The sequence below is a fragment of the Gobio gobio genome, assembly GCF_949357685.1.
Source record: "Gobio gobio genome assembly, chromosome: 25".
Taxonomy (NCBI): Eukaryota; Metazoa; Chordata; class Actinopteri; order Cypriniformes; family Gobionidae; genus Gobio; species Gobio gobio.
This window is the reverse complement of record NC_137121.1, coordinates 39745460-39764355: the sequence shown is the minus strand read 5'-3', so window position 1 is coordinate 39764355 and position 18896 is coordinate 39745460. Positions and strand designations below refer to the sequence as shown.

Genomic DNA, 18896 nt, shown 5'->3' with positions numbered 1-18896 from the left:
CTGCCTGAGTCACCTCACCATCGGCGGCCGTAAATTGTTTTTGTCTTTATTTGGACAAGCACAAACTAGATGCCCCACTTCTCCACATTTAAAGCACTTAATTTTTTCCGTTGTGGCGTAGATTACATAATCATATTCATCCACCTTTAAATGCAAAGATAATTCCAATTCCTCTTCTTCCTTAAGGATCATGTAGACAAACCGTCTAAACGAGATTACATGTTTTAGCAGGGGTGAATTGCATCCGATTGGTATCATTTTGATAGGTGACACAAGTTTTCCATATCGAGAAAGTGTTCTTACTAATGTCTCGTCACTTATAAAAGGCGGTATGTTAGAAAGAAGTACTTTCTTCGAAGGCATGGAGAGAGGGAGGACAGGAGTAAAAAGTCCGTCAATGGTTAATCCAGTCTCAACCAAAGCATTAGCTTTCTCGACAGAACTGAGGAAGATTACCGTCGCACTATTCATCTTGGAGGCTGACAGAATATGTTCATGTCCAACAATTTCTCCGACTGCCAAACAGCAGTCTTCCACACTCACTGCGGCCGCTATTTTTATTCCATGACGCCGCGTGAGTTTGTTCAAAAACTGTGACCGCGGGGCCGCCATGCTGTCCGCCGTGAGAAAAACACGGCAGCACGCGGCCCAAACGGAAAATTAACCGAAAAAAAAACGACTTAAAAAACAATAAACAAACAAAACAAAAAAAACACTTTAAGGTATAATAAAGCAAAAGAAAAAAATCACCCACAAACTCTAACCACGCTCGTACTGCTCTCACGCTCACACAGTCGCGCCGGAAATGTCGAGAGAGAGAGAGAGAGAGACAGTTCACCACAGCCCTTCAGACATTTATGATTTCGTGAATCAGGATTAATTTAAGACAACCTCGTACAAGCAGTTTAAGGTGAAATATAATACTTGCATTAGGCTCTCTCGTGTACGTGTCTGAGTTCGAATCGTCGTGGAAGTTCGCTACGGAGGTGAGTGTCCGGGAGAGTTGCTGTGAAGTTCAGGAAAGTTGCTCCAGAAGTTTGCCGGCCTCTCTCTCTCTTGGCTTGGTGCCAAAGGGATCCTTCTCTCAAGGGGGTGGGGCGAAGGCCAGGGTCGCCTTTTCCTCGTAGTGGCGGAACGTGCAAGTTAAGGATAAACTTCTGTTTTTATAGACGGAGTGGCCGAGCCCAGACAGATGGAGAGATCCAATCATATCCGTGGAGAGAGAGAGCGCGAGTGTTTCATTGTTCTCTGAACCCCCCCTCCTCTGAGTTAATCAATAGGGTGGGAATTCTAAAACCTCTATTTCTTTAGAAAGCTGGTATTTCTAAAATTATGCATCTTGTTGTGATTTTTGGTCAAGATTTGGCATAGTCATATTTTTGCGATAACAGAGATACTAAGAACGGTCATTCTGCGATTTGCGCATCCAGATATATAAGATTATCACAGTTACTGGCATACAGGTTTTGATTTACAACAGTAAACATCCTAGTTATTCTAATACATTGTATAAAGACATGAAATCAACGGAATATATATTTGAACATTATTAAGGCAGTTATTTTAGTCCCCAAGTTTTAAGTAACACGTGTGTGCAAGAATTGTCTTCTTTCCTGCGTGCTATGTATGTATGTTTGCGGAGTGAAGTCATGCGCATGCCTTCAGGCTATACCATTCGATGCTCCATTCTTTAGACTCAGACAATCTGGCTCCTTGGTTATTAATTAACTTGATATCCTTATCACACACAACAGTTCTTTGTTTGTGGTTGATTTGATTAGAAAATCACGAGGGACTGTGCAAAGGCCTATCCGGTGATGTATTCGGCCCAAAATCTGATTAAATCGGGTCATTGTTGCTACACAAAGTATTTATAGCAGATTTACCCATTTAAAATTGTTTTCAGTCTGGGTATAATGCATTATTTAAAAAAAGTAAGCTAGCCAGAAAAAAAAAAAATCCACAGACAGGTAGAATATATAGGCTCTAGCGCTACAAAAATCAAACCCAAGTGCGCGTTTTATTTTGAGTTTGCAGTCTTGTAAACATATCGAAGTATGAATGAAACGACATGATCGGAGCCATTTTCTTGGTTGTGTTTGTCGTTTACCATTTACATGTGTATGTTGTAGGGATGGAACGATTACCGGTTTCACGATAAACCACGATAAAATGTACTGACGGTTAGTAATATCGTTTAAAAATGAATTATCATTAAAACCGCTCGTGATAATCACGATTTTGAAAACGTGCGGTAAATCCTGTCCAGTCAGCGTCAGTCTGGTGCAGGCGCGCAGCATGCAGCGTTTTTTTGAATGAGAAGAAATGGCAGAAGGCAATGACAGCACTCGGGGGATTGTTCAGCCTTCTAAAAGGACCAAATCTGAGGTGTTGTCATATTTTGGCTTTTACAAAAGTTCTGAGGGAAACATAATCGAAGATGGTCATCCTGTCTGCTGAACATGCCAGAATAAAGTCGCTGTAATAGGGGGAAACACTTCACATCTGCAAACCCAAGGCAAGTGGACTTTGACCTCAATACCAAAACTACATCTATTACTACCACTCACACTAGCCTCTTTGGCGGTTGAACTTATAGTCTTCTCAAAAGCCATCTGTTATAATCGCGTTGCGCATTATAACCAACCACACGTGTTTCTAATAATCAGAGGCGTTCAGATTAGCCGGAGTTTTGTTCAGAGCGCCTCTCACTCGCTGAAAACATGCGATGTACGCAGGAGATTCACTCATCATACAGTAGTTGACTTTTTTTGTTCTATTTCAGCACCGAAAATAGTTTCAAACAAACACAGCAGAGCCACAGCGCATCTGATATGACTGGCATAACGCTGGCTTTACGTTCCGAGATGCGCAAATTTAGGGACCGTCTCTAAAGTACAAGATTGGTATACACGTTTCTAACTTCTATAGCATTTGAAGAAACTGACTTAGTCATAAAACCAGCTGTAAAGTGTAAATCTAGGTGTCAGGTATTTTTGATATTTAATTAAATAAACTCAAATCATATGAAAATATGGATATGCATTATTTCACTAGGATACTGTTTGGGCTCGTACACACAATATGCTAGATTTAAATGAGTCATAGCTGATAGAACACTGTAAATATATTCTCAAGCAATATTCTCATCAGAGATGTATAGATATTAAATGTACACCAAATAATGGCGACGGCCATTATAAGGAAGGAAATCCCACAGAATCTAGCTTAAAAGTGCTTAGAGCTGCTTGATTTATTTGTTGTTTGTTGATCTCAAATATAAAACTTGTTGAAATGTTTTAAGTGTGTGCATCTGTTCTTTTTGAACACTTTCATCTCATTTGAAGAAAACTGTGATAATATTGATAGCCGTGATAATTTGGGTCACTATAATCGTGATGTGAAATTTCCATACCGCTTCATCCCTAGAATGTTGTAGCCTACACCTCCCCATGTTAACAAACTTTCAAGACTATCAAGTTTATAAATGACCAACTTCTAAAAACAAATATAGGCTAGTTGTCTTTATAAAGAAATACTTGCTTATATTATACTTTTACATCAGGGGTGTCCAAACATTTTTTAAAGGGCCAGATTCGATGTTGTGGACATACCCGGGGGCCGGCCCCTTTTCTATTATATATATATATATATATATATAAATAATGATATGTTTCACCCAGTTTTAATGGGTGAAATTTAAATAGTATTACTGAGTTAGAACTCTATTCTTATTCAAATTTAGCACGTGCTCTATTTAGCTCACCACAGGTAAAACCACACTATAAAAAATACTTTTCTGACTTGTCTTTTTTCCAGTCCAAATATCTAAAAATTCTTAAATCAAGCTGCTTTTACTAAGGAAAAATACATATATTTTCTTGATTCCTGGGGGAAAAAATCAAAATGAATTGAGTTTTTGCTTGAAACAAACTAAATGATTTAACAATGGATTAGAAAAATCTGTTTGGGACAGAAACAAGATTCCAAACAGAAACATTATTTTTCTCACCCCATTGGCAGATATATTTGCTTGTTTTGACCAAAAACAAATTTTCCAGAAAATAAGAAAAAATATCTAATGTCATGTAATTTAACTTATCTAGTAAATACATCTTGATTTAAAGGTCCCATGGCATGACATTTTCATTTTATGAGGTTTTTCAACATTAATATGAGTTCCCCTAGCCTGAATATTGTCCCCAAGTGGATGGAAATGTTGATCGGTGTAAAACCGAGTTCTGGCTGTCTTTCTCTGCCTTTGAGAAAATGACAGGCCAGACGAGCCAATCCTGAAGTCTCCTGGTTTGACGTCCAAGCAGGAACGGTTACCTCCCTTTCCTCCGCCCAGAGAATCTAGCACGCCCATGCAAGCGCTCGAGTCGAGAGATCATTACTTGTGAACGAGTGAACGCTGGCATTTGATGAGAAGTGAACTCAGGTCCATCCGTCTCTCTGGCAGCAGCTCGTGCCTGCTCGTGCCTCGTTAAACCACGCCCCCTCCGCTCATATAAAATGCAAAGATGTCAGCCAATCACAACAGTGGGCGTTTTTACTGAAGTCTCACAGCAGACACGCCTCTTGAAGCAGGGCATTCAAGCCACAGGGCAAACAGCAATATTGAAAAAATGCCTTTTATTTCTAAATTATGACATTTTATGATGTAAAAGTCATACTAACAATATAAGTACAGCTCAGGAAACATTATAAAATAATAGAAAAATGCCATGCCATGGGACCTTTAAGATTTTTTAGATATATTTATACTAGAAACAAGACAAAAATACTAAATGAGCATGTTTTGCAGTGCACACAAGGCAAAAAGTAAAAAAAAAATCTATATCTAGAATGGCTTTAAGGTATTTAGTCTATAAACATATATACAAATGCACAAAACTGCAAGTTTATGACAAAAATAGTCTGCAATTTGGCCTTTGTTACTCATTTAATACATGCCTACATTACAAATTAAATAAAATGAGATATTAACCTACATTTCTGACAAATGACCACGGTTACAGGTAGTGTTACCACAGTAAATCCATGATAAATGTCAGTGAATTGTTTGAAAATTATTTTAACTGAATCGGCTCAGCTGATTTGCACGTTAGTGTTGTTGATTAAGTCAGCGCTGTTTAACTGGATTTAAAATAAGTCAAAATAACAGAGATTCGCAGCTCGTACTGGAGACCTCTGCGCCGAACTCGAACGCTTCTCACAGGCTGTTTAGTGGGCGTGTGATTGAGACTCTCAGCAGGTAAACACATTTGTTCAGAGTCAGAGCTTGCGTGTTGCGCAGAGCACAAGCAGTAGCGCTGTTTCGTTCCGCTTTGGCGCTGTTTCCCTGGCCTAAAATCTAGTACTGCCACCTTGCACTGACATCGTGAAACTGCACGATTTGTAAATGATCCATGGTGGGCCACATATAATATATTTTAATAGACACGCTGCGGGCCGTTTGAAATTCATCCCCGGCCCGCATTTGGCCTGCGGGCCGGACTTTGGACACCCGTTTTACATGCTCTACTGGCAAAGAAAACTCCACACGAGAAAGAAAAAATTTGTGGAAGTGACAACGAACGTTAAATCAAACGTGAAACTAACCTTGAGTTATCATCCAAAGATTACGAATTTGTCGATAAAAGGTAGCACAAATTGTTACTCATTTGAACCACATCACACAGACCATTTATCCACTCGGGTCAAATTCCAAACGGATCGGTCTTGGTCACGAGACACTAAACAGCGCTGTGAAATCCAGTGAGAATTCAACGAAAAAAAACACACGTCTCAGTGATTTAAACTACTATAAAGCCAGATTAAACCGCACTGATAAACAGGAGAAACCATACAGTCAGAGGGCTTTCCCCATCTACAAATCTCCATCATTTACCATGATTTATGATCTGTGGCAGACATGTGGGATATTCTATTCATGTAGTATTAAATTAGACATGCATTAAAAGGAGTAATGGAATATTATTACAGTATTTTTTTTTGTGATTGAGGTATAGAATTCGTGCATTTATACTAAATGTTTTTAGGTCTGCTGTTTTTCATTCAAATACCATAGAAACCATATGATATATTTTACTATGGTAGTGAAGAGCTATATGTGTGTTTTTAACTGCGGTTATCATGATCTAAATCTATGATACTATGGAAGACCAATGGTTAATTTTAATAAAAAATGTTACCATATAAAAATTAGGTTGTTACAATTTTTACAGTTGTCCATGTTTTTGTTAATGAACATAAATTTAAATCAGTTTCCTAACTCAAGCTACTACTACTGTCAACTCACTGTCAAATGTGCATTTCTAAGACAAAACATGTAATATTATTAATATTGCAGCCGAAGATATATGTCACAGTCAGGCCACACAAACCTGTTTCATGACTAGAAACAATATCACCCGTTAGAACATGCAGAAACTAAGACATACATTTTTTTCTGTTAAGAAATTTATTTTAAGGAAAAATTACTGGAAAAGTGTAAGGAATTCAAAAACGTGAAGTGTTTGTCATATACTGACAATAAAAAGTAGCATAAAACCACAATTAATGGTCTAGTTTCACTAAGGAGCAAAGAATCTGCCTTTAAATTTGAAAGAAAGAAATATTTGACATTTATCGTGATAATCATCGATATTGACTGATATGAAAACATTTGATCGAGATCTTTTTTTGGCCATATCACCCCGCCCTGAGTGTGCATTATATGTAGCGTTGGAGCCGCTGCTGTGACGCTGTACACATGCTCTCGCGCGTCTGCAGTCACACGGACCTGAAGCTGAAGCTCACGCGCTTGCAGTGTGAAACGGCCGCTAGTCTTGCGTGTGAATCTGACAGATGTTGATCTCTTACCTTCTAGAGCATCAGCAGCTTCCTCTTGCTTCATCTCTCTCAGGTGGTGTAGTGTGAGATCAAGAGCTGCTTCTGTGATCCTGCATCTGTTCTCATTAAAGTCCTGAACTAAGGATTGGGTGACCTCTTTTTCTAATATTTTCTGAAACTTTCCCAGCTCTTTCTTCAGAAACTTGATTATTTTGCTCTCAAGGTCCTAAAAAGCCAAACAAAAAGAGACAGAACAACAAAATTTAACCAAACCATAAATCTATATATTTGATCACAAATATTTAAAAGGATAATACAACCCCAAATCAGAAAAAGTTGGGACAGTATGGAAAACGCAAAAAAAAGAAGTGATTTCTAAATTTACTTTGACTTGTATTTCATTCCAGACAATATGAACACAAAATATTTCATGTTTTGTCTGGTCAACTTCATGTCATTTGTAAATATGCATCCTTTCCTGTCATTCAGACCTGCAACACATTTAAAAAAAGTTGGGACAGGAGCAATTTAGGGCTAGTAATGAGGTAAAATGGTTAAATAATGATGTGATTTGAAACAGGTGATGTCAACAGGTGATAGTAATTATGATTTGGTACAAAAGCAGCATCCAAGAAAGGTCTAATCCTTTAGGAGCAAAGATGGGCAGAGGATCGCCAGTTTGCCAACAAATACGCAAGAAAATTATTGAAATGTTTAAAAACAATGTTCCTCAAAGAAAGATAGGAAGAGATTTGGATATTTCACATTCAACAGTGCATAACATAATTAAAAGATTCAAGGAATCTGGAGGAATTTCAGTGCGTAAAGGACAAGGGCGCAAGCCGAAGCTGAACAACCGTGATCTCCGATCCCTCAGGCGGCACTGCATCAAGAATCGTCATCATCTAGAAGCCATATCACCACATGGGCTCAGGACTACTTTGGCAAACCTTTGTCAAGTACCACAATGCGTAGTTACATCCACAAATGCCAGTTAAAACTGTACTGTGCCACAAGGAAGCCCTATGTTAACAGTGTCCAGAAGCGCCGTCGACTTCTCTGGGCTCGGAGGCATCTGGGATGGACCATCACACAGTGGAAACGTGTACTGTGCTCAGATGAATCAGTATTTCAGGTATTTTTTGGGAGGAATGGACGCTGTGTGCTCCGGACCAAAGAAGAAAAGGATCATCCAGACTGTTACCAGCAACAAGTCCAAAAGCCAGGGTCTGTCATGGTATGGGGTTGTGTCAGTGCCCTTGGCAAAGGTAACTTGCACTTCTGTGAAAGCACCATTAATGCTGAAAAGTACATCGAGATTTTGGAGCATAATATGCTGCCTTCAAGAAGACATCTTTTCCAGGGACGTCCATGCATATTTCAACAAGACAATGCAAAACCACATTCTGCACACATTATAAAGTCCTGGCTGTGGAGGAAGAGGGTACGGGTACTTCACTGGCCTGCCTCAGTCCCGACCTGTCTCCAATAGAGAATGTGTGGCGCATTTGAAGCGCAAAATGCGACAACGAAGACCCCGCAATGTTGCCCACCTTAAGACTTGTTTGCAGGAAGAATGCGACAATATTACACCTGAAACACTTCATCACTTGGTGTCTTCAGTCCCTAAACGTCTTTTAAGTGTTGTGAAAAGGAATGGCAACATTACAAAGTGGTAAATGCTTTACTGTCCTAACTTTTTTTTAAATGTGTTGCAGGTCTGAATGACAGGAAAGGATGCATATTTATAAATGACATGAAGTTGACCAGACAAAACATGAAATATTTTTTGTTCATATTGTCTGCAATGAAATACAAGTCAAAGTAAATTTAGAAATCACTTCTTTTTTTTTCATACTGTCCCAACTTTTTCTGATTTGGGGTTGTAATAGTAATAAAAACAGTTAAGACAAACATCTTAACTTTTTATTAATAAAAAACCCATACAATTTTCACATTTTAATTTGTAATTTTATGAGTTCTTAAATGGAAATGGTCAAGAAGAATTAAAAATGACATTTATATTGAGTACTTTTGCAGGAAACCTATAATTAATAACCTATTTGCTTGTTATAAATATTAAATAGTTATGAAAATGTGTTTTCTTACCTGGAAAATCCACAGAAGATTGTCTGTGAAATTCTTGTGTTTCCTGTGAGTCTGTAAATCTGAATCTAATGTCTCGTACTGCCTGTTAGAGAATAAAACAAATCAATATTACAGAAGTCTCCAGTAAACATTTTTTGCAAAGATTTAAAAAATACCCTGGTAAATATTTTGAACTATAAAGTTATATGATGATTATTAATTGATACACTTTCTAACACAGTCCATGTTTGACCAAAACTAAGAAACGCATGAAATACCTTTTGATAGATGGGTTTTTCTCACTGAAGTTCGGCAGGTTACCATCCTTTGACCAATAACTCTTCTCAGACACAGAGCTGGACACATGTGACCCTGACCTTACACTAATGACACAGAGAGAGAGGAGAAACTTTACTATTGATGTTCATCTGTGCCTGATAATGGTAATTATTATTAGGCCTGTCGCAATAATCAATATATCGATATATCGCACAATATACATTATGTACATGACCTCAATAATTTTTTGTGATGCAATATATCGCCCATTATGTTTACATGATAATTAATGTCACCAACATTTTACTCGATTGTGCTGTCCTCTTTTTCCGTGACGGAGGTGAAAGTGGTCCTCGGGCAGTTCCTTCATACACAGAGCGGTTATCGACAGGTGAAAAAAGGCGCCATTTGAGGCGTTATAGTGTTTTCCTGAAAACTACTGACAGTTTGGAAGAATAAACCCAAATGGTCTCGATTTCAAAGCCGCAATTCCCTGTTCCGCTGCACATATAATTGTCAACGCAGAATGTCGAGTGTTAAAGCCGTTTCACAAGGGAAAATGTTTATTTACTATTTATAATTTTTTTTTATTTTGGAAATATTTTTTACCCTTAATTTCCATGATCTAAAGGTCTAAAAGGTTGTCATTTGAAATTGTGTAGGTCTACTTGCATTATTATGCTGTTATATTAGGATTATATATTCAGTGGCATAAATGACAATATCGTTTACCGCAATTATTTCTGGGATGATATATCGTGAAACAAAAAGTAGTTATCGTGACAGGCCTAAATATTATTATTGATAATGATAATTATTCATTGATACACTCTCTAACACAGTCCATGTTTGACCAAAACTAAGAAACGCATGAAATACCTTTTGATAGATGGGTTTTTCTCACTGAAGTTCGGCAGGTTACCATCCTTTGACCAATCACTCTTCTCAGACACAGAGCTGGACACATGTGACCCTGACCTTACACTAATGACACAGAGAGAGAGGAGAAACTTTACTACAAACGTTCCTCCGTGTCTGATAACGGCACACACTCTCTAGTCCATCACAGAAACATGTACACATCACTCATTCTCTTCACAGACGCCGATGAGCCATTGGCACAATATTTACTGTAAACTTAGAGAAATGTTATTTACATTTTCATTTTAAAAATCAATGTCATTTATAACACTGCTTTAGCACTGCGACATAACGCTAAAGTTATATTATCCTGGCAACAACAAAACACTATTGCTACAGCTGCTGAAGGACACACTGTACATTTAAGCTCAAGACTAATACTATTATATGTTTTAATTAGGAAGTTCTGCAAAGAACTTCCAAATATAAAACAATGCTTTTGTTCTTCACAGGAAAACCCTGAAACGTAATGTGTTTAAAATGCTTGTGTGAAAGCAGACGCAGTCTTACCCGTGTTCCTCTGAGAGACTCATCTTAGAGAGAGTCTGTTCCTCACTCCTCGGACACTGCAGCTAAACTGCCATTGGACACAGATCAGCTCAGTCGTTCAGTTTGACCTGGAGATGACAGTCTGTGTTAGTGAGATGAACCCTAACCCTAACATGGCAGTTATTCAAGAGAATAATGAGTTGAGTTAGCAACAGGGCAATTCCATGCAAAGGTCATCCTTACCATGAAAAAATAAAGTTTTTACCAAAAGTAAAAATACCGAAACTCTTTGGTCATTTTTGAGCGAGATGCTAACGGTCTAATCAGATTGAATGATCTATGCTAAGCTATGCTAAAAGTGCTAGCACCAGACCCGGAGATCGGCTGAATGTAGGGATGGCTCGATACCACAATTTTGTACGGTACCACCACAACCTAATACCGAAGTACTGATATTAAATCGATACCATACAGGGTCTGAATTTTGGCGCGGGTATTGCGCATAATTGTACTCACTCTCGCAAGTTTGGGGTTTATAAAGCGGGAAATTAATGCTTATTATTAAATGAATCAACAAAGATAATCACATCAGATCAGTCATTAGAAAACTTTCTTGTGAGAAGTAATTTCAGCAATACTCCCTTCCCTAGCTCTCAAAAAGAGCAGATCGCTTCTGGCTTCAAAGACATCGCACATGCTAAAAGCAATCTGCGTGCTCCGATTCTACACTTTCACTTTCGCTGTCGTTTCGGGACAGCTGGCGAAAATCACTGCCCACGTCTTTTTAAACTTTGCCAATTTGAACATGCAAGCGATTTTATAGCATTTCGTAATACATGGGATGGGAGCTCTTAGAGAGAGTTTTCTTTGAGCTCATACCAACACACACACACACACACACACACACAAGCCTTAAGAGCTTGTGCATTACAAATCAAGCTGTTTTTCCTCAGTCAAATACACACACAATTATGTCAAAAATGTCCATCTTTAGTGAGTAGTCACATAAACACAGTTGGTTATGTCTTTCGCAAATGTAAATAGTGCATTAGTATGCGTGCAAATATTCTGAGATCTAAACGTCATTGGTTGAAATGAACACTGGAGATTTCGTTATATTTAAACGATACGATCTTATGTATGAGCGTTGATGTGTTAAAAGAAAATAAATGAGATCGTCTGAATGATGCACGCGTCGGTTTTTTAAATAGCAAATCACGCGTCGAGGACATGCGCTTTGATATAAAAACCTGCATCGTTTTTGTGGTAAATCATGCGTCAAGGACGCGCTTTTTGCTGTCAAATCGCACCCTTTTGACGTGTCAAAGCACAATCAGACGCCCGCCCAAGCGTATATGAACACTTTGGCTTGCCGCCGGCGCGGCCACTCGCGATATTCCATTATTATCCAAAACTCTATTATGAAATCTTATGAGGGCGCCTACTCTAGCCTGTTAGTCCTCTAAAATGTTATTTAATATTGAGGAAACACAGAAATTATTTAGAAACGCACAACAGCAGCTACATATAGAAAATACCAACAAAAAAAAAATCCATACGATCGCTTTGGCGCCCCTAAGGTGCTGCACCCTTATGCGCCGCATATAGCGCATACCCACTTTTTGCGCCACTGACCGCACATCCCTAGCTGAATGGATGAGAAAACTCAACTGTTTAACTCTAGGGGAGTTGGGACATGCTGTTTTCCTTTAATAAAGCGGCTCACGTGCACATAAAGGGGGGAAGTCGTGGCCTAATGGTTAGAGAGTCAAACTTGTAGCCGGAAGGTTGTGGGTTCGAGTCTCAGGTCTGGCAGGAATTGTCGGTGGGGGAGTGAATAACCAGCACCCTCCTCCACCCTCAATACCACGACTGAGGTGAGACCCTTGAGCAAGGCACCAAACCCCCAACTGCTCCCCGGGTGCCGCAGCAATATGGCAGCCCACTGCTCCAGGTGTGTGTGTGTGTGTGTGTGTTCACTACTGTGTGTGTGCACTTGGATGGGTTAAATGCAGAGCACAAATTCCAAGTATGTGTCGCCACACGTCACTTCACTTTTCAGGGTGGAATTGCTTTTTATTTATTTTTTATATTTAGCAGTGGTTTACTGAAGAAGAAAAAAAAGTGTCTGTCCTTGAATTAATTAAATTATATCTAAAAGTTTATTGAAGATATTTCTGTAAATTACATAGGGAGCCCTTACTTGCACATTAATATTAAAGGTTAACAAAACAGAGCCCAAACTATTAGCCTAAATTCAGTTGCTATTTATTTTTAGGTATAATAATCAACACTCAAATAACACATTGTATGCAAACATGTAAACTTCACATAAGGCAGTTTTTGCATTAACTTCTAAATCTAATTATAAAAGTGTTTTTCTCCAATTCGTTGTTGAAATATAATCATTTATACAGTGTCTGTCATTTGCATGAAATAATCAAGACATCACTAACAGGTTAAGTAGAATATAATGAATATACAGTGAGGAAAATCAGTATTTGAACACCCTGCTATTTTGCAAGTTCTCCCACTTGGAAATCATGGAGGAGTCTGAAATTGTCATCGTAGGTGCATGTCCACTGTGAGAGACATAAACTAAAAAAAAAATCCAGAAATCACAATGTATGATTTTTTAACTATTTATTTGTATGATACAGCTGCAAATAAGTATTTGAACACCTGTCTATCAGCTAGAATTCTGACCCTCAAAGACCTGTTAGTCTGCCTTTAAAATGTCCACCTCCACTCCATTTATTATCCTAAATTAGATGCACCTGTTTGAGGTCGTTAGCTGCATAAAGACACCTGTCCACCCCATACAATCAGTAAGAATCCAACTACTAACATGGCCAAGACCAAAGAGCTGTCCAAAGACACTAGAGACAAAATTGTACACCTCCACAAGGCTGGAAAGGGCTCCGGGGAAAATGCCAAGCAGCTTGGTGAAAAAAGCTCCACTGTTGGAGCAATCATTAGAAAATGGAAGAAGCTAAACATGACTGTCAATCTCCCTCGGACTGGGGCTCCATGCAAGATCTCACCTTGTGGGGTCTCAATGATCCTAAGAAAGGTGAGAAATCAGCCCAGAACTACACGGGAGGAGCTGGTCAATGACCTGAAAAGAGCTGGACCACCGTTTCCAAGGTTACTGTTGGTAATACACTAAGACGTCATGGTTTGAAATCATGCATAAAAGGTTCCCCTGCTTAAACCAGCACATGTCCAGGCCCGTCATAAGTTTGCCAATGACCATTTGGATGATCCAGAGGAGTCATGGGAGAAAGTCATGTGGTCAGATGAGACCAAAATATAACTTTTTGGTCATAATTCCACTAAACGTGTTTGGAGGAAGAAGAATGATGAGTACCATCCCAAGAACACCATCCCTACTGTGAAGCATGGGGGTGGCAGCATCATGCTTTGGGGGTGTTTTTCTGCACATGGGACAGGGCGACTGCACTGTATTAAGGAGAGGATGAGATTTTGGGGAACAACCTCCTTCCCTCAGTTAGAGCATTGAAGATGGGTCGAGGCTGGGTCTTCCAACATGACAATGACCCGAAGCACACAGCCAGGATAACCAAGGAGTGGCTCTGTAAGAAGCATATCAAGGTTCTGGCGTGGCCTAACCAGTCTCCAGACCTAAACCCAATAGAGAATCTTTGGAGGAACTCAAACTCCGTGTTTCTCAGCGACAGGCCAGAAACCTGACTGATCTAGAGAAGATCTGTGTGAAGGAGTGGGCCAAAATCCCTCCTGCAGTGCAAACCTGCTGAAAAACTACAGGAAACGTTTGACCTCTGGAATCACAAACAAAGGCTACTGTACCAAATATTAACATTGATTTTCTCAGGTGTTCAAATACTTATTTGCAGCTGTATCATACAAATAATTAGTTAAAAAATCATACATTGTGATTTCTGGATTTTTTTTTAGATGATGTCTCTCACAGTGGACATGACGATGTTTTTCTACGACAATTTCAGACCCCTCCATGATTTCCAAGTGGGAGAACATGCAAAATAGCAGGGTGTTCAAATACTTATTTTCCTCACTGTATAGGCTAATATAGTGCATATATTTATTGAAAGAGTTGATTTCTCAAGTGAATAAAATTCTGTGGACACTGAATGACTGTCTGAGGTAAATGTGATGTAAATGAATGTGATGCATTGTTTAGTTTACAAGCAGTTATATTGACGTCTTTCCGCCATTGAAACACTGATTTAGCGATTACACCACATATATACATGATAAGCTGTAATGTATCCTCAGCATACCTTCAGATAGTCATTCATGTTTATTCTTTAGTAAGAGATGATCGATCGCCTTCACAGATGATCGCGTCGCGAGGCCGCTTGAACTGTGATCAGTGACCAGTCACGCCACATAGAGCGTCAAAACGGCATTTATCGTTTGCATTTCGTGATAAAATGGACTGAATACTAGTGTGTTCCGCGCTTAAAACAAGCCGTTAACTGTTAAAGATTGCACCCGGAAACCGTTCGGTAACGTTACACGCGTGCACCGAACATATGAAAATATTCATTCATATTTTATTTGATTAAATATCAAAAATACCTGACACCTAGATGAACACTTTACAGCTGGTTTTTTGACTCAAAGTTATTCTCTTCAAATGCTATAGAAGTTAGAAACGTGTATACCAATCTTGTATGTAACTTTAGAGACGGTCCCTAAATTTGTGAATCTCGGAACGTAAAGCCAGCGTTATGCCAGTCATATCAGATGCGCTGTGGTTCTGCTGTGTTTGTTTGAAACTATTTTTGCTGCTGAAATCAACAGTCAACTACTGTATGATGAGTGAATCTCCTGCGTACATCGCATGTTTTCAGCGAGTGAGAGGCGCTCTGAACAAAACTCCGGCTAATCTGAACGCCTCTGATTTAGAGATGTTCCGATACCCTTTTTCCCTTCCCGATACCGATTCCGATACCTGGGCTCAGGGTATCGGCCGATACCGAGTACTGATCCGATACCTGGGTGTGTATCTGGATATACAGCTGTATACACTACTAGCCCTGTATGAATTGCTAGAATTATTTTATGGTGTGCTTCAGACTTATCCCTTAATAAAACATGAACAAATACATACAGTGAACTACATTCATTACAGTATTTTCATTATATGACATGCATTTGACAGTAATATTATTTATTTTTCTTAAGCGAAAAAGAACTTAAAATGCAGCCACAAATCTAGCACTGCAAACTGAAAAAGGTATTTTAGTTGTACAATATCACTGTATAAAAACAGTGCAACAAATAAATGTAGGAATATAAAAATATATATTAATCAGAAAATAATCTCTTTACAACAAAACAAGTGAAAAATAAGCAACCATCTAGGCATTATTATTATTAGTAGAGACGTATTATTATTACATAGAGACGTAGCTAAATCTACTGTACAGTAGTAGCCTAATATATTCTGTCAATTTAAAATGTTTTAAACCAAACTTTTATTTTGACGGGTAGCCGAAGATATTTCAGTGTCTGTGTTCCTTATATGACAGTTTTCCCAAATGAAACGGTAAATTCTCATGAAGTGACAGTTTATGCGTTCGTGTCCTCATATAGTGACCATAGACTGTGAATATGGACGTAGAGAAACTGGGGGAGAAGAAGAACCGCGCAGTGGTTAGGCAAAGCTCGCGGTCATAAATAGGTCTTGTTTATGAAAATGGTATCGGATCGGTACATGGGTTCAAGTACTCGCCGATACCGATGCCAGAATTTTTTGTGGTATCGGTGATATTTCCGATACTAGTATCGGAATCGGAACAACTCTACTCTGATTACTAGAAACACGTGTGGTTGGTTATAATGCGCAACGCGATTATAACAGATGGCTTTTGAGAAGACTATAAGTTCAACCGCCAAAGAGGCTAGTGTGACTGGTAGTAATAGATGTAGTTTTGGTATTGAGGTCAAAGTCCACTTGCCTTGCGTTCGTAGTTTTGAAGTGTTCCCCCTATTACAGCGACTTTATTCTGGCATGTTCAGCAGACAGGATGACCATCTTCGATTATGTTTCTCTCAGAACTTTTGTTAAAGCCAAAATATGACAACACCTCAGATTTGGTCCTTTTAGAAGGCTGAACAATCCCCCGAGTGCTGTCATAGCCTTCTGCCATTTCAAAATCGTGATAATCACGAGCGGTTCTAATGATAATTGATTTTTTAAACGATATTACTAACCGTCAGTAAATTTTATCGTGGTTTATCATGAAGCCGGTAATCGTTCCATCCCTACAACTTACAGAAGAGCACTGTACCTCAGGACACTCAGGATACCGGGGTTTTCCCTCTTGGTTAAAACATGAGTATTCTTCATTATCCCGTGATCAATAATAATAATGATATTGCAATCATTTTGACTCACAACTTGTACTTTGAACTGCATAAACCGGCTGAAAACTGTGCGATCATTTAGACACAAAACATAAAACTGACATGATCGTGCGTCTCACACCAATAGTGAAACCTGCGATTTAAACTCCTATATGATGAACATTTATATTTCTTAATGAATTTTAACAAGCAGTTCTGTTAGAAGGAAAATCATGCTCTCTAAATTGAGTCTTGAACAACGCCCACGCTTGACCTTGAGAAATCCATAACCATTTGAAATACAGCAGATTAGTATAATAAAGTTGATTAATTGTGCAATATTACCGTACTGGTGTTGCAGAGGTCAATATCTGGTGGTTTAAATGCCCACTCGAGGTCTCTGTGAAAGTTAAAGAAGTCTTTTAGTAACGGAGATCTGTCACATCTGTAACACTGGTTTCTCCTCATTAATGCAAACACAAAAAATTTAATAAAATGAATATTGTATGTTCTGTGGAAAACCAACCCTTCTTCATTGAGTGGGCATTATTAATTTTGGTTTAGGCAGTGTAATTCACAGAATTTCTAAAAAAATGTCATCACCTAATTTAGAGACTTTCACGTCCATAACGCATGTGTATATTTCCCTCATCTAAAATATAAAACATGTGTGTAGACTGAAATGTTTTTAATGTCTGGACTCCTTTATTAAGCGACTATTAATATTTAAAAATAACTGTTCAATATATTGGTATTAAATGCATTCTCTAAGAATTTAGATTTCAAGTTGACTGCAAATGTAACGTCCATAACTCTAGAATTGCCCAACAACAACAAAAACACTAGAACTTAACAAGAGTTACAAACAAAAATATATTACCATAGAATAATCAAATGCTCTAAATCAGTTTAGTGAGTTTAACTCTCAATATAAATTCAGTGGTAAAAATACATTTGATTGGGAAAACTGAACCCAGTTTGATATTTCTCTATTGCTGTTTAATATCATTTTACAACCATATCTAACCAATCCTTTGATTGTTTGAAGTTCACTGATGGGTTAGGCTTACTTCCTTATTTTCAAATGCTCCTAAAATAACCGATTGAGTAAAAGTAACCTTAATTGTGATTGACATACTATAACTAATACTCACTTGCTATGAACTGAAATATTAAATTCACTAATAAATCCTGTAAATGTCTGGTTTAAGCATACTTTCGATTTCGCATGACAACAACAGCTTTAGAGGAAATGAGGGAAACCCTTCAGAAACGGTGGTCTTTAGTTACCCGTTCTCAATAAGCTTCGTGTTTTAACATCCGTGGCCTTCAAAAGACTGTCATTTCTGTCAGATTCTTCTTCTTCTGTTCGGAGTTGCAGACTTTAAACACAATCCTCGGGTGTTTTAGATCAACAGGAGATCAGGGACATGCGCGTGCACGCAAACGTGTTTACCTGAAGTCTCAGGTGATGCGTCGGCAGATTCGTCGAATCCTATTTTCCACGGAACACAAATAATAAATAAAAAAATTCTTCATAATTTAAAATGTTAGTATTATTATTGTATTGTGTTGTTTCCTATGGCTCTGTTTCCATGTGTTTCGTGCAGTTTCATTGAGGTTTTAACGTGTTTAATGTCGTGACGTCGAGACGTTGGTTGAAACTGATTATGATTCTTTACATATTTGAGCGCATTAAACGTTTATTTTGTTTATTTGTAGGGCTAGTGAAAAGCTCTTTTTATGGCTATATTTAAACGTATTTACGTTTTGAGTTCATAAACTTGTGACATTATATAATCAACTGTTTTATTATTCTGCTTATTGAAGAACATTATGGTACTTTCAGGCCTGGGTTAGCCATTGTTTATTACTACAGAGACAGTCTGTTTCCCCATTCTATGGATTCTATTACAGACACATTT

General features: G+C 38.3%; 1 protein-coding gene across 1 annotated transcript in view; it reads right to left on the bottom strand.

Moving 5' to 3' along the window:
- Positions 1-18437, bottom strand: part of LOC307121559 (protein NLRC3-like) — a 28289-nt gene extending 9852 nt beyond the window's left edge. Inside the window, exons 1-7 of the mRNA XM_079809180.1 lie at positions 18262-18437; positions 17317-17371; positions 10636-10742; positions 10084-10188; positions 9204-9308; positions 8947-9028; positions 6868-7063 (exon numbers count right to left, since the gene is read on the bottom strand). Of these exons, the coding sequence (XP_079665306.1) occupies positions 6868-7063; positions 8947-9028; positions 9204-9308; positions 10084-10188; positions 10636-10658 (511 nt within the window). The 5' untranslated portion in view covers positions 10659-10742; positions 17317-17371; positions 18262-18437. The remainder of the gene's footprint in view (positions 1-6867; positions 7064-8946; positions 9029-9203; positions 9309-10083; positions 10189-10635; positions 10743-17316; positions 17372-18261) is intronic.
- Positions 18438-18896: the final 459 nt, after the last annotated feature.